This window comes from Protopterus annectens, chromosome 3.part1 (assembly GCF_019279795.1).
Source record: "Protopterus annectens isolate FY-2018-M chromosome 3.part1, PAN1.0, whole genome shotgun sequence".
NCBI classification, from domain to species: Eukaryota; Metazoa; Chordata; order Ceratodontiformes; family Protopteridae; genus Protopterus; species Protopterus annectens.
In genome coordinates, this window is record NC_056732.1 from 734054127 (window position 1) to 734070785 (window position 16659).

The 16659-nt window shown below is 38.1% G+C and overlaps 1 protein-coding gene across 1 annotated transcript in view; it reads right to left on the reverse strand.

Annotated features, from left to right (window-relative positions):
* LOC122797719 (fibrocystin-L-like) overlaps window positions 1-16659 on the reverse strand; it is a 184003-nt gene that overhangs the window by 23715 nt on the left and 143629 nt on the right. The window contains exons 9-10 of the mRNA XM_044066250.1: window positions 6879-7005; window positions 6020-6141 (exon numbers count right to left, since the gene is read on the reverse strand). Of these exons, the coding sequence (XP_043922185.1) occupies window positions 6020-6141; window positions 6879-7005 (249 nt within the window). The remainder of the gene's footprint in view (window positions 1-6019; window positions 6142-6878; window positions 7006-16659) is intronic.

Genomic DNA, 16659 nt, shown 5'->3' on the forward strand with positions numbered 1-16659 from the left:
GGTGTTAAGTAGACTGCTATTTATGTGGTAGTTCATGGGTACAGAGTTTTTACCAAAGGGGATGACAATGCACTTTTTGGCATTGAGCTTGAGGCCATGCCTCTGACACCAGGCATCTGTCTCAGTGAGGCCCTTCTGTAGGATGTCCACATCATTTGGGGACTCAACTATGGCTCCTAGTTTGCAGTCATCTGTGAACTTCATTAGCCAGAGGCCTTCTGTGTTAGCCTGTACTTCAGAGAGAAGTAGATACTGAACAGGAGAGGTCTCAGGACTGAACCCTGTGGTACTCCACTTGTCACTGGCTTGAAGTCAAATATGGAGTCTGCAACTTTTAGTGAGCCAGTTAGCAACCCATCTTGTGGCGTAGGGATTCATACCTAGTATAGTGAATTTAGTGATAATTCCAGAATGGGGGATGGTGTCAAATGCCTTGGCGAGGTCAAGATAGGCTGTGTGAACCACCTTACCCTAGATCTACGGCTTTGGTGACTACCTCAAAGATGTCCAGTCAGGTTCAGAAGGCATGATCTGCCTTTTACAAACCCGAACTGTGTGGGGTCCAGATTTTGGAGGTTACCAATGTCTTTGTTTATGTGTTCCATGATGATACATTCCATGGTCTTGCAGACCAGGCTCATCAGGCTAATAGGGCGATAGTTCCCAGGATCAGTGGTGGCTCCCCCTTTGTGGAGTGGGATTGCTGTGTGCCATTCAGTGGGCACAAAGCCTGACGTGAGACTATGACTGAACATGGCGCTTGGGTGGGAGTCAGTTCATTCTGAAGTTCGTGTAAAACGCAGCCTGGGATGTTGTCCAGTCCCATGGATGCTGTGTTTTTGGTTTCAGAGAGTGCAGCTTTTACCTGCATAGATGTGATTACAGGGACTCTGAATTCTTCCTGTATAGATATGGGCCCTTTAGGGGGGTGAGAGGGGGGTAAGGTTAGCAATGAACCTATCTGCCAGGATGTTGGCAATATCAGTTGGTTCTGTAATTTTCGTGCTGTTGTGCTGTAACTCGGAGCAGATCTGGGTGTTGCCATTTGTTCTTGTGCTATCTCTGTTTCACTTATAGATGTGAAAAATGTATGTATGCTCTCAGTTAACTAACTTTTAGCCTTAAGAAAAAGTGCATTGACTACCCTTAAATAAACTGAATTTTGCACTGTTAAATTTAATACTAAAGTACTGAGGCTGCTGGAGAAGAAAATACTTACAAAGGTATTCACTTATCTTAGTGTCAGACTTCTTTTATGTTCACTGAACTGCTTGCCAATTCCACCATAATTACTAATTAGAGTGTTTCTCATACAAATGAATCAAAACACTTTGTTCAGTCATTTCCAGATTAATTATCTGAATATGTAGACTCACCATCTCCAACTGCAGACATCTGCTGATGAAATAAAATAGCTAATAGCTTTATGAATGTAAGAAACAGCTCTTTGGAAATGCTGGAAAGCTAATACTTTCCATACTTTCCAGTTTCTATCCTGTTTGCTTAAACAAATGTCCTTGTTTGCATTAGTCTACTTACACCTGTATAATAATAGAGGGCATTATTATATTTTGACACACATACAATATGATCAATACATTTTACATCCCCTAGAAGCCCAAGATCACAATATTATATTGCTTACATCCAGCGTTTACCTTTTTACAGTATAAAACCTGGATACGTTACTGTTAAGAAAAATTAATTTCTTACTGTAATATCATTAGAATGAATAGCAGTTACTTATAAAACTCTGTCTCCCTCACATTTAAAAGTATTATACATTATATCATGTGGTTTACTTCAGGAAAGTTATTATACATATATTACTAAGAACAAAATAATTTTTTTTGCTTACAGTGGCATTTCTTGTCCCTTCATTATAATTCTAAACATAAATGACTGTGGGAATTATGGTTCAGAGTTATCTCACCAATTTAACATAAAACTTCCAATTGTTTAAGCTACTTCTTCTTGAAGAAGCACAATGCTCATATCTAAACTGCATCTTTTGGAAATAGTGCTTTACAATTATTTTATTTCCTAAGTTCACTTTACTGCTGATCTTCCTAACTGCCCAACACTAAGCTCCTGTTCAAGTCCAAGGTACTTCCTGATTTTTCTATTCAGCTCCAAATCCTTTTTCTATCACTCAAACATGTTCCTTATGAGCAATGGAAAGGGTTTCACTGGCAAGTTCTTTCTATGGGTTTTGGTATTGTCAAAAAAATAGGAACAGAGTCCTGTTCAGTTTGCCGACAAACTCTTTGTTGGATAAACATTTTTATTTCTTCATTAGCTTGTTCTGTGTCTGAAAATGTCTCTGATCCTCTAGGAAAAGGAATACAGCTATATATAGCAACTTGAGTGTCAGGCCTGGCTGTCACCATTCCCTGTTTGTAATGGTAAACTCACATCACTTCTGCATGTTGTACAGTGAATAGTCATTTTGCACAAACACTTTGATATTTCAAATTTAATGTTTTCCCTTCTGACACAATTTTGTTAGGAGCATCTCTTTTGCTGGTATGACTGGATATTTACTAATATATAGGTCTTGGCTGCTTTATTGTGGCCAGAATTGGTTCATACACATGATGTGCCCTTTCAATTAATAAATCCTGCTTTAGTATACCAGTTCAGTTGCTTATCTGTAGTTTCATAAAAATAAAGCAATATATTATTTCTGGTTTGTCTGACATACCAAAAATATGTGGTTCTCAGTTTTTTTCTGTGTGCCCTGTCTTTTATTTTTTCAAACAGTTTTTCTTGAGAAGCCTCATACTCAGCCTGTCTTTCCTTCAACCGAACCCTTGATTTCTGCAGCTTTATTGTCTCTGATTCTTAAAACTTCTATTTTTCTAGCCTTTTGTCATTTGACTTTATATATTCCTCCAGAGTCACACATATTTTAAAAACCTATACATGCATTTGATTTATTTTTCCATCTGAAGTATTGGAAGTCATCATCTGTACAAAAGGTGAAACCTGAACTGCTTTTTTGCTGAAGAGCTATAAGACAAGTGTCCAACCAGAGTCATTTATTTTTCTTAATTGTGTCTCTCTTACTTTCAGTACACCATCCCACTTACTGGGCCTGAATCCAAAAGGATCAGGGAATCAGTATGGTGGCATATTTTTCTTAATTGTGTCTCTCTTACTTTCAGTACACCATCTCACTTACCGGGCCTGAATCCAAAAGGATCAGGGAATCAAGTATGGTGGCAATCAGATGAGATGCCACAGAACTTTATTTTCTGTAATTTCAAAATTAGAATTCAGTTCTTGTGGTGAACTATAGTAGATTAGTTTGTTTTATATAGCAGTGGGTCAAACCACATGTTTTTTCACTAAAATAAAAGAATATCAGCTGCCAAGAGCTGAGAAAAAAATAGCAATCAACTAACTCTAGACTTTCCAAGAAACACTGTTGTAAAAGTAGACTATCACTTCAGTTTGATCTTATTTAGGTGTTTAATCCACAAAATATGAAATACAAGGTAAGATTAACACATAGAAATAATAATCAAGAACAAAGTGTGTAAAACAATCAAAATGAATGTGAACAGGAAGAAACAACAGGAAACCAGTCACCATGTATCTCCTGACCCCTTAATATGTAACATCAAAATGATAAATTTTGAGTGATCTGTGAAAACTAACCAATGAAGAATACTCCTGAAGCCACTAAGGTAGTAGATTCCATTGGTGGAGTATCTGATATGCACATAAATGAACATCAGTGCAACTGTAGAGCCAGGAGAAGCCCCTGATTTGGATGAGTGCAGAAACCTAGTTGGGTATTCAGTACCACTAACTCAAGTCATGCATAGACAAGTACACCAACACCAAAACCTTAAAATAATTCTAAATTGTTCTGTCAGCTAGTAAAGACTGTGCTGAACAGGAGTAATTAAGAACACCATAACATGTTTGTGCTGTACTGAAGCATTTTGTTAGCTACGTTGTTGTAGTGATCTTTTTGATTTGTTCTGTGATTCATCTTCATGCACCATGAAACAACCCCATTTACATGATAGTTCAGGATTTGCTTAGTCAGATCATATTATATGTAATAGGTTCATAGGTTCATAGGTTCATACTAGGCTATCTGCCCTAGGGCATTTATAAGCCCTAGCCAGAATGTGTTTGGCTTTACATACCCATTTTAAATTTATTTTGCTATGCCCTTTTTCGAGGTTAGTATACTGTACCTCTGTCTAACAGTGACACAGAAGTGATACCCAGGGTAAATCTACGATCTCCCATCCACTCATCAAGATTCCTCTTGAAGAGAGTCAATGAGGACACTGCCTAACCTGGACTGGGATTTTATTCCAGAGTGAAGGGAGCCTCTGGGTTATGAATCTGTCCCTCCAGCATGTCCTATTTAATTCAGTGTTGAGGTTCAAGTCTCTCGAGCGAGTAGCTCGATGGGATTTGGATTTTCTGAGTGCAACATGTCCATTAATTCGGGTTGGACATGGCTATCGTCAGGCACAGATCGCCTCTGAGCAGGCGGTATGCCACTGAGTAGAGCTGGAGTTTCTTTAACCGGGCAGCATATGGCATCTGTTTGAGCCCTTTGATCCTCTTGGTGAGGTACTTTTGGGGTCTTTCCAGTTGCTGCAGGTGTCTGGTAAGGTACATCCTAAAGGTCATTGTACTCAATTATGGGCCTGATGAGGGATGAGTAAAGAGGCACAATGACCTCCCCTGATCTAGATGTGAATCCCTTCATGATTAGGTGGGCTATATAAAATGTTTTTCTAACCACTTTGGCCACGTGGTTGTCAAATGAGAGATTGCTGTCAACTTGAGTCCCAGGTCCCTAATTACTTCTTCTGTACATTGAATTACCACCTATGTGGTAATTTGTAGGCACTGTTTTTGCCAAAGGGGATGACTATACACTTTTGACATTTAGCTTGAGGCCATGGCTCTGGCACCAGTTGTCTGTTTCTATGAGGCCCTTTTGGAGGATGCTTGTGTCAGCTGGAGAGTTGATTATGGTGCCCAGTTTGCAGTCATCTGTGAACTTGGTCAACCACAGTCCTTCCGTGTTGGCCTGTACATAAAGAAATACATACCGAACAAGAGAGGTCCCAGGACTGAGCCTTGTGGGACACCACTTGTAACTGGTTTGGAGTCTGACATGGCTCCAGCAATTCTAACCATGTGGGTTCTGTCCTTGAGCCAGTTTGCAATGCATCTAGTGACATAGGGTTAAGGGATTTAAGGAGGTTGAAAGACAGTTGAGCAAAAGCTTCTCCACCAGCTATGCAGATTAAAAACTATTTTGTAATGTTTTTTTTGATTAATGTCTCAACAATAAGTTTCTTGAGAGGGCAAGCCCTCTAAATTCTCCACAGGATGGAGCTCTTCCCACTGTACTCCCAAACTTATTATAGCTATTGTGGTGCTATTGCACCTTGGGGAAATTCCAGGGTCCTAACTGCACTGACCCCATTTGATTCTGCCTGGTATACGCTATTGCAGATTTGGAAGTGACACAACTGTTTGATACAGAGGGTGTTACATGTCCTTGTTACTTGTAACCTACTAACTGTTTTCAAATTTAGACAGAGTGCGTTACATCACTAGATTGAAATTAACTATACCTTCTAGGCCTTGATTTGATTTTTACAGTCACTGCTTGCAGTATTTTGTGACTAACTACACATCACTTATCTAGACCATAACTCATAACACTGTGTAAACAGGCACTTCTATTTAGTAGGTTATATCTGGTTGAAAATACATAGAAAAATTTAAAACTCCAAATTCTGGAACCAGGGACATCTTGCTATGTTTCTAAAAGTGAAGTGCAGTTTACAGTTTCAGACCAAAGCAGATCAAACACACAAGCTGCCTGCTTCTTAAGCCATTTTGACTTGGAACGCAGATATTACCAACTTCATTTTCATGGAGATGATCTACAGATTATAACATCATTATGCAGGGTTATTTAGGATTTTTACTTTTTCAGCTGGGCTTAAAAAAAACTTTTGAATATTACCATAATTGCAGCGTGCCAGAGAGGATTGAATGTCTCTAATCTTCCATTATATGTTCCAGGCCAGACTGCCAAAACCACCAGATTTCCACGTGCCCGATTCTCACTTCCTGATATAATGATGCCTGGACAAAATAAAAAGGGTAGATATAACAGGAGCTGCAAGATAGGGGAAAAGAAAAGTGACACAGATACAAGAATGGATGCCAGATCCCTGTTATCATATACTGCTACATACAGATTTTCAAACTCCTACTGTGTAGTAGTTAGACCTGTATTCATTTATGATTTCTATATCCATTTTCCTGTTTAGTGATCCTTGTGTGTAACAAGTTCTGCAGACATGCAGTAATATTAACATGAATCAGTGCTCTACGTATCTGCAGATGGCGGATTCCCTTCCACAAGGGAGTGTAGCTGTGGTCTGCAGTGTCATGTGCACCACCTATAACAGTAAGACGATGAAGACGAGGCATGCAGTGATGCAGCTTTTACTCATCTCCACCACTGCTTAATAGAGACACATGCAAGTGAGTACACACACACACACACACACACACACACACACACACACGCACACGCACACGCACACACACACACACACACACACACACACACACACACACACACACACACACACACACACACCCTCATTGCCGCAACACACTTCTTGCCTTCCTTTAACAGAAGCACCACCAGGAGCCCATACCTTTTCTTATTGCTGGGTCACTGGCATATCAGGTAGAGGGCTAAACACTACAACAGCGGCCCATCTTACATAATCAGCTATAAAAAATGTTGAAGTAAGAAGTAAACAATCAGTCACTTCTGAAAGAAACTGCAGCACAAAGAGGATAATTACCTTCACCAACAGTAAAGTATATGATGTTGTCATCAATGTCCAGTCCATTTGTGCCAAATACGCCTATTGCTGGAGAAAAGCCATGATGGAAAGAGCAGCCTTGAACGTATGACTCATTCTGTGAAGTCTGAAAGTTTTAGTTACAAGTTATTTGTATTGTTTACTACTTACTGCTGGGTAGTTACAGATGCAATGAGCAGTATAGTGATACAGAATCTGCAAGCTTTGCACGTGTACAGCTTTATCTCTGCACCCTAATAAAAGAAGAACTGTGGTACTTCAATGATAATGGGATCGATCACTGCAGATTTCTTATGCAATAAGAACCAAATTAGCCTTAATTTTTGATGGAAAAGAGTCACAAAATAATCAAATAAGATTCACATTACTTACATCCAGATACTCGAGAACTGTATTAATCAACACTTATTACAGTGTGTCCACTCTGAAGCTTGCTAGAAGTTAGTGTACTTAGTTTTTTTACATCTTTGTTAAACATGGCATTTTAAAATAGTGACACAGGTAAACATACAGTGATAGAAAAGAGCACAAATTATAACACTTCTATTACTATTTTCATATACCATACATATATATTTTCTTCTGAACAATTTTTATCCACTCCAACATTACATAAATTGTTCAGTTCCTGCTTCCCTTAAATTTCACCCATCCTCTTGAACGTTATTGTGCATGCTTTGTTTCCATAAATTCCATTTATTCTTGGCAATTTACACATTTTCTAAAGATCCCACATCCAGTTTGTTTATCTCTTCTACAATATTCAGTTGGTTTAGATTTTAATTTCATTTTCCTAGTACTTGATTATTTGGCAGCCAATAGCGTAAAACTTAGTAAAGCCTTCTTATGTCCAGGCAATTCCAAGCCCAATTGAAAAGAGTCACTTTATTTGTTACAGTCATTTACTCTTCCAGCATTCTTAAAAAAGTACTCTGCAGAGAATTTTTTTAAAATCTGCCGAGCTACGTTCCCAAAAAAACATGTCCCCAGTTACCCCTTTCTTTCTCTTCATGCTGCCAGCATTTGTTATCTACCTGAGGAAAAATTCTCTGAAGGTACTAGGAGTGTAAAATACTTATGCAAACATCTTAAAACATCTGGACTTTGCTGCATACTTGAGAACTAAACAGATGTTCTCCCACTATTCCTTTGTAAACTGTCTTTCCAGTCTCTCTTTCCAATCTTTTCTAACCTCTTCTGATTGATTTTTATAGTTATCATGCAATATTTTATGTGTTCATCTAATTATTCCTTTTTTAACAACAGCTTCTGTTATATACTCAACTAAAAACTCAAAAAGATATGTTTTTTTTCAGTTAGCACTCCCCGATCTAGTTTTCTTCGCCTATACTCTATTATCCATCTCTGGTAGGGAAGGCAGTCTGTAACCTGCAAACCAAATATCTGCTTGGCCTCATCATTTCTTACGTTTCTCTTCTCTAGTTATTTGTTCAGCAAACCTTGGCTTCTTTGTTAATTTTCTCCAGTAAATTCCAGCCCTCTCTTGCCTATTTTCTGTACCCCTTCTTGCAGTCATCCCTATTGGAAAAACTATATATCCCCATAACCATGTTAGCTTAGATTTTAGAATACTTATAGCTACATTATAAATGTAATATTCTGTATGGTTGGTATTATTCTCTTTAAGGTATTGCTTGCATGCAAACCCAACTCTCTCCTTATTTCTTGATCCACCCTCCTATTTTATCATCATTTCTTTCCAGTTTGATTTATAACTTTCTGCTTCAGTTATATATCTTAGCCTTAACTGCACAGTTCTAAAGTATCCCTTCAAATCAGGTAATCCTAAACCACCTTGTTCTATGGGGAGAATTAGTCTATCACAATTATCTCTTGCTCTGTCCTCTCCCAAATAAATTCCTTCAACTCCTTATTCATTATCATCCACAACTTCTTCTCTAGTTGATAAAAATATGTCTGACTTGTGTATAAAACTAAAGGGATAAAAAAACATCTTTACTGCTTATACCTTACTATCCATATCCACAATCAAGGGCTTCCAGCTTCTCAGTTTTTGGATTATCTTTTGTTTTGTCTCATTCCACATACAGTAGTCATAAAAGAATCATTTTATACCATACTCCTAAATACTTCATTATATTATTCCCCATAGATATGTGTATTGATGATGCAATTCGTATGTAGATACACAGTTTACCACTATAGCCTTTGTTTGGTCTTGTTTATTTTATATCTCAAAATGTTCCACAAAACCAAAATGTCCTTTTCTGGATCTATCCAGTACAAGATAATATCATCTGCAATAAAGATAGCCTTTCTTGATTACCATGCCACCTATATCCTTGAATTTGTGAGCCAATTTTCTTTGCTAATGATTCTAATTATAATGCAAATAGCAAAATGGATAAAAACACAGCTTGTCAGAATGAAACTCTTCCACTTAATGTTTGCCTCCAACACTTAATATATTGCTTTATTAACCCTATTATTTTATCAGGAAATGCAAATGCTGCCACTAACATACTCATAAAGTCCTAGCTGACTCTACGGAATTCTTTCTGTTGTGTTTTTTCACAGTGGCATATTCATACACTCTGCATCACTCTGGATCATTACTGTTCTGTTAATATTGTCAAATGTTTGCTTCTCCTCTCGGCAACACCTCTGTCATTTTGCTGGGTAATATAGTCATAAATACTTTACACGCATGACTTAAAATTGAAATCGGTCCATATTAAGCTGGTTCTGAAGGGACTTTATGCTCTTCAGGTAACACTGCCACAACAACTTTCTTTCAAGATGCTGGTCATCACCCTTAAATTATTGTTGAACACAATCTTCCAGACATTTATCACTTTCTTATTTTCTAACTTGCAACTTTTCTCAGAAATATTATCTGTTCCTGGAGACATTCCTGTTGATTGATTATACAACTCTCTGATTTTCTCTCTCCCTTCCAATCTCAGTAAGTTTCAGTTTGTGCCTTTTCTTGGTTTCCCATTACTCGGGTTTATCCAAATTTTCAAAGACTTTCCAAAATGTCTCTAAAACCTCTGTAGGAATTCTGGTTATTTTTATTATCATAGGCTCACTATGTCTGGCAACAATTATTTCTACTTTCTGTTACCCAAATTGCTTTGCTGAGAGTTTCTGGAGTTGAAGTGCCAGTGTCTTATTTTGCTTCATTAACTTTATCTGACTATTTGCTGATTTGAAAGAATCACTGGATGTATTTCAATGCTTTCAATTAAATATTCATGCTATAGTGAAATATAATTTCTATCAAGTTTAGCCTTTTATTAAATCTTCTGAAATAATATATAAATTCTGTCTGAGTTCCTGCTACTAAATTCACATCTTCCATTGTAAATATTCTTATATATTTCTTCAGAGATCTACTCATTTTGTTATATTTTCCTTTCTAGGTTCCCCAGTACATCCTCACTATTGCAAATCAAGTTCCAATCTCTACGGACTACTAATATTCTTTTCTGAAAACGAGTTGTTTCTCCCAAAATTATCTTAAGCTCCATAACAACAGTTTTAGGGGGAATATAAATGCATGCAAGTGTAACCCTCATTCCCTGCCACTAATCCCCTTTACCTTAAAACCACCATTATTGTCTTTGCTTTCCTCTTCTATCACTATTGGAGCCCCTCTTACATTCAGTACTATTACTCCTCATTTCCTTTGTCCCTGATACCCTGCTGAATGTCAGTTCTAAATCCTTTCTTTGCCAAATACAAATACTCATTTATATCATGTCTCTAGTAATATTACTCTTTGCACCCTGCAGTTCTTAATATAATTCAATACTTTTTTTGTCTATATCTGCAGTACCATTTACATTCCATATTAAAAATAGTAAGGCAGGCATTCTGATAAAAAAAATATTGCTGTCACATTATTTATAAGATAGTTTTTTTAGAATATGTTTCCAACTTGCAGCTTCCACATATACACTAATGCTTGGCAAGCAGATCTTGGATGCAGTTGCTACTTCTTGTTTTTGTTTGAACCCGTTACATTTTCAGACATTTTTCCATTAAAAACTCTCAAGAAACAAACAAAAAATATATTTCAACCCCCAAATCTTTTTAACTCAGCAAATATACAAACTATATGCAGTTTTTGAAAGGGTAAGATACCCCTCCATATAGGGATAGCTGTCCCAAACAGATAGCTACACCCATAGGCTCTACCATTCTAAACTTAAGTTATACCATGTTGGAAGCACATGCTAGAGCTAGCTTGTGTTCTCTCTTACACAGATACAGTTTCATAGGTAGGTACCAGGCTATCGGCTCAAGGGCCTAAGTAAGCCTAGAAAACAAGGTTCCCTGGCTTATGCCACCCAAGAAAGTTAATTTCCTGTGCCCCTGTCAAGCAGAGTCAAATAAGTTATCCCCGGGGTGTATTTCCTATTTCCCGTCCACTCATCAAGATTTTTCTTGAAGAGTGCTAATAAGGAACTTTGCTTGACATAGATGGGTAGCTTGTTCCAGAGTATAGGAAGTCTCTGGGACAAGAATCTATCCCTCCAGCATGCCCTCTTTATTGTGGTGACAAGGTTTACATCCCTAGAGCGTGTAGCTCGGAGGAATTGGGATTTCTTAAGGTGTAGCATGTCCAACAGCTCTGGGTTTAATATAGCTTTATATGTTAGGTAGAGATCTCCTTGGAGTAGGCAATATGCTACAGAGTAAAGCTGGAGTTTTTTGAGATGTTCAGTGTAGGGCATCTGTTTGAGGCCAGTAATCCTCTTTGTGAGGTACATCTGTGGTATTTCCAGCTGCTGCAGATGTCTTGTGACATTGTATAATGGGTATAATGAGTGCCGAGTAGAGGGGAACAATGACCTCTTTTTTCCTGGATGAGAACCATTTTGTGTTGAGGTGTGCCACATAGAAGGACTTCCTGACTACTGGGGCGATGTGATTATCAAAGGATAGACTACTGTCCACCTGGGTCCCAAGGTCTCTTATCACATATTTGGTGTTAAGTAGACTGCTATTTATGTGGTAGTTCATGGGTACAGAGTTTTTACCAAAGGGGATGACAATGCACTTTTTGGCATTGAGCTTGAGGCCATGCCTCTGACACCAGGCATCTGTCTCAGTGAGGCCCTTCTGTAGGATGTCCACATCATTTGGGGACTCAACTATGGCTCCTAGTTTGCAGTCATCTGTGAACTTCATTAGCCAGAGGCCTTCTGTGTTAGCCTGTACTTCAGAGAAGTAGATACTGAACAGGAGAGGTCTCAGGACTGAACCCTGTGGTACTCCACTTGTCACTGGCTTGAAGTCAAATATGGAGTCTGCAACTTTTAGTGAGCCAGTTAGCAACCCATCTTGTGACGTAGGGATTCATACCTAGTATAGTGAATTTAGTGATAATTCCAGAATGGGGGATGGTGTCAAATGCCTTGGCGAGGTCAAGATAGGCTGTGTGAACCACCTTACCCTCGTCTACGGCTTTGGTGACTACCTCAAAGATGTCAGTCAGGTTCAGAAGGCATGATCTGCCTTTTACAAACCCGAACTGTGTGGGGTCCAGATTTTGGAGGTTACCAATGTCTTTGTTTATGTGTTCCATGATGATACATTCCATGGTCTTGCAGACCAGGCTCATCAGGCTAATAGGGCGATAGTTCCCAGGATCAGTGGTGGCTCCCCCTTTGTGGAGTGGGATTGCTGTGTGCCATTCAGTGGGCACAAAGCCTGACGTGAGACTATGACTGAACATGGCGCTTAGGTGGGGAGTCAGTTCATTCTGAAGTTCGTGTAAAACGCAGCCTGGGATGTTGTCCAGTCCCATGGATGCTGTGTTTTTGGTTTCAGAGAGTGCAGCTTTTACCTGCATAGATGTGATTACAGGGACTCTGAATTCTTCCTGTATAGATATGGGCCCTTTAGGGGGGTGAGAGGGGGGTAAGGTTAGCAATGAACCTATCTGCCAGGATGTTGGCAATATCAGTTGGTTCTGTAATTTTCGTGCTGTTGTGCTGTAACTCGGAGCAGATCTGGGTGTTGCCATTTGTTCTTGTGCTATCTCTGTTTCACTTATAGATGTGAAAAATGTATGTATGCTCTCAGTTAACTAACTTTTTAGCCTTAAGAAAAAGCGGATTGCCTCCCCTGAAATAAACTGAATTTTGCACTGTTAAATTTAATACTAAAGTACTGAGGCTGCTGGAGAAGAAAATACTTACAAAGGTATTCACTTATCTTAGTGTCAGACTTCTTTTATGTTCACTGAACTGCTTGCCAATTCCACCATAATTACTAATTAGAGTGTTTCTCATACAAATGAATCAAAACACTTTGTTCAGTCATTTCCAGATTAATTATCTGAATATGTAGACTCACCATCTCCAACTGCAGACATCTGCTGATGAAATAAAATAGCTAATAGCTTTATGAATGTAAGAAACAGCTCTTTGGAAATGCTGGAAAGCTAATACTTTCCATACTTTCCAGTTTCTATCCTGTTTGCTTAAACAAATGTCCTTGTTTGCATTAGTCTACTTACACCTGTATAATAATAGAGGGCATTATTATATTTTGACACACATACAATATGATCAATACATTTTACATCCCCTAGAAGCCCAAGATCACAATATTATATTGCTTACATCCAGCGTTTACCTTTTTACAGTATAAAACCTGGATACGTTACTGTTAAGAAAAATTAATTTCTTACTGTAATATCATTAGAATGAATAGCAGTTACTTATAAAACTCTGTCTCCCTCACATTTAAAAGTATTATACATTATATCATGTGGTTTACTTCAGGAAAGTTATTATACATATATTACTAAGAACAAAATAATTTTTTTTGCTTACAGTGGCATTTCTTGTCCCTTCATTATAATTCTAAACATAAATGACTGTGGGAATTATGGTTCAGAGTTATCTCACCAATTTAACATAAAACTTCCAATTGTTTAAGCTACTTCTTCTTGAAGAAGCACAATGCTCATATCTAAACTGCATCTTTTGGAAATAGTGCTTTACAATTATTTTATTTCCTAAGTTCACTTTACTGCTGATCTTCCTAACTGCCCAACACTAAGCTCCTGTTCAAGTCCAAGGTACTTCCTGATTTTTCTATTCAGCTCCAAATCCTTTTTCTATCACTCAAACATGTTCCTTATGAGCAATGGAAAGGGTTTCACTGGCAAGTTCTTTCTATGGGTTTTGGTATTGTCAAAAAAATAGGAACAGAGTCCTGTTCAGTTTGCCGACAAACTCTTTGTTGGATAAACATTTTTATTTCTTCATTAGCTTGTTCTGTGTCTGAAAATGTCTCTGATCCTCTAGGAAAAGGAATACAGCTATATATAGCAACTTGAGTGTCAGGCCTGGCTGTCACCATTCCCTGTTTGTAATGGTAAACTCACATCACTTCTGCATGTTGTACAGTGAATAGTCATTTTGCACAAACACTTTGATATTTCAAATTTAATGTTTTCCCTTCTGACACAATTTTGTTAGGAGCATCTCTTTTGCTGGTATGACTGGATATTTACTAATATATAGGTCTTGGCTGCTTTATTGTGGCCAGAATTGGTTCATACACATGATGTGCCCTTTCAATTAATAAATCCTGCTTTAGTATACCAGTTCAGTTGCTTATCTGTAGTTTCATAAAAATAAAGCAATATATTATTTCTGGTTTGTCTGACATACCAAAAATATGTGGTTCTCAGTTTTTTTCTGTGTGCCCTGTCTTTTATTTTTTCAAACAGTTTTTCTTGAGAAGCCTCATACTCAGCCTGTCTTTCCTTCAACCGAACCCTTGATTTCTGCAGCTTTATTGTCTCTGATTCTTAAAACTTCTATTTTTCTAGCCTTTTGTCATTTGACTTTATATATTCCTCCAGAGTCACACATATTTTAAAAACCTATACATGCATTTGATTTATTTTTCCATCTGAAGTATTGGAAGTCATCATCTGTACAAAAGGTGAAACCTGAACTGCTTTTTTGCTGAAGAGCTATAAGACAAGTGTCCAACCAGAGTCATTTATTTTTCTTAATTGTGTCTCTCTTACTTTCAGTACACCATCCCACTTACTGGGCCTGAATCCAAAAGGATCAGGGAATCAGTATGGTGGCATATTTTTCTTAATTGTGTCTCTCTTACTTTCAGTACACCATCTCACTTACCGGGCCTGAATCCAAAAGGATCAGGGAATCAAGTATGGTGGCAATCAGATGAGATGCCACAGAACTTTATTTTCTGTAATTTCAAAATTAGAATTCAGTTCTTGTGGTAGACTATAGTAGATTAGTTTGTTTTATATAGCAGTGGGTCAAACCACATGTTTTTGCAGTAAAATAAAAGAATATCAGCTCCGAAGAGCTGAGAAAAAAATAGCAATCAACTAACTCTAGACTTTCCAAGAAACACTGTTGTAAAAGTAGACTATCACTTCAGTTTTGATCTTATTTAGGTGTTTAATCCACAAAATATGAAATACAAGGTAAGATTAACACATAGAAATAATAATCAAGAACAAAGTGTGTAAAACAATCAAAATGAATGTGAACAGGAAGAAACAACAGGAAACCAGTCACCATGTATCTCCTGACCCCTTAATATGTAACATCAAAATGATAAATTTTGAGTGATCTGTGAAAACTAACCAATGAAGAATACTCCTGAAGCCACTAAGGTAGTAGATTCCATTGGTGGAGTATCTGATATGCACATAAATGAACATCAGTGCAACTGTAGAGCCAGGAGAAGCCCCTGATTTGGATGAGTGCAGAAACCTAGTTGGAGTATTCAGTACCACTAACTCAAGTCATGCATAGACAAGTACACCAACACCAAAACCTTAAAATAATTCTAAATTGTTCTGTCAGCTAGTAAAGACTGTGCTGAACAGGAGTAATTAAGAACACCATAACATGTTTGTGCTGTACTGAAGCATTTTGTTAGCTACGTTGTTGTAGTGATCTTTTTGATTTGTTCTGTGATTCATCTTCATGCACCATGAAACAACCCCATTTACATGATAGTTCAGGATTTGCTTAGTCAGATCATATTATATGTAATAGGTTCATAGGTTCATAGGTTCATACTAGGCTATCTGCCCTAGGGCATTTATAAGCCTAGCCAGAATGTGTTTGGCTTTCGCCACCCATTTTAAATTTATTTTGCTATGCCCTTTTTCGAGGTTAGTATACTGTACCTCTGTCTAACAGTGACACAGAAGTGATACCCAGGGTAAATCTACGATCTCCCATCCACTCATCAAGATTCCTCTTGAAGAGAGTCAATGAGGGACACTGCCTAACCTGGACTGGGATTTTATTCCAGAGTGAAGGGAGCCTCTGGGTTATGAATCTGTCCCTCCAGCATGTCCTATTTAATTCAGTGTTGAGGTTCAAGTCTCTCGAGCGAGTAGCTCGATGGGATTTGGATTTTCTGAGGTGCAGCATGTCCATTAATTCCGGGTTGGACATGGCTTTATACGTCAGGCACAGATCGCCTCTGAACAGGCGGTATGCCACTGAGTAGAGCTGGAGTTTCTTTAACCGGGCAGCATATGGCATCTGTTTGAGCCCTTTGATCCTCTTGGTGAGGTACTTTTGGGGTCTTTCCAGTTGCTGCAGGTGTCTGGTAAGGTACATCCTAAAAGGGTCATTGTACTCAATTATGGGCCTGATGAGGGATGAGTAAAGAGGCACAATGACCTCCCCTGATCTAGATGTGAATCCCTTCATGATTAGGTGGGCTATATAAAATGTTTTTCTAACCA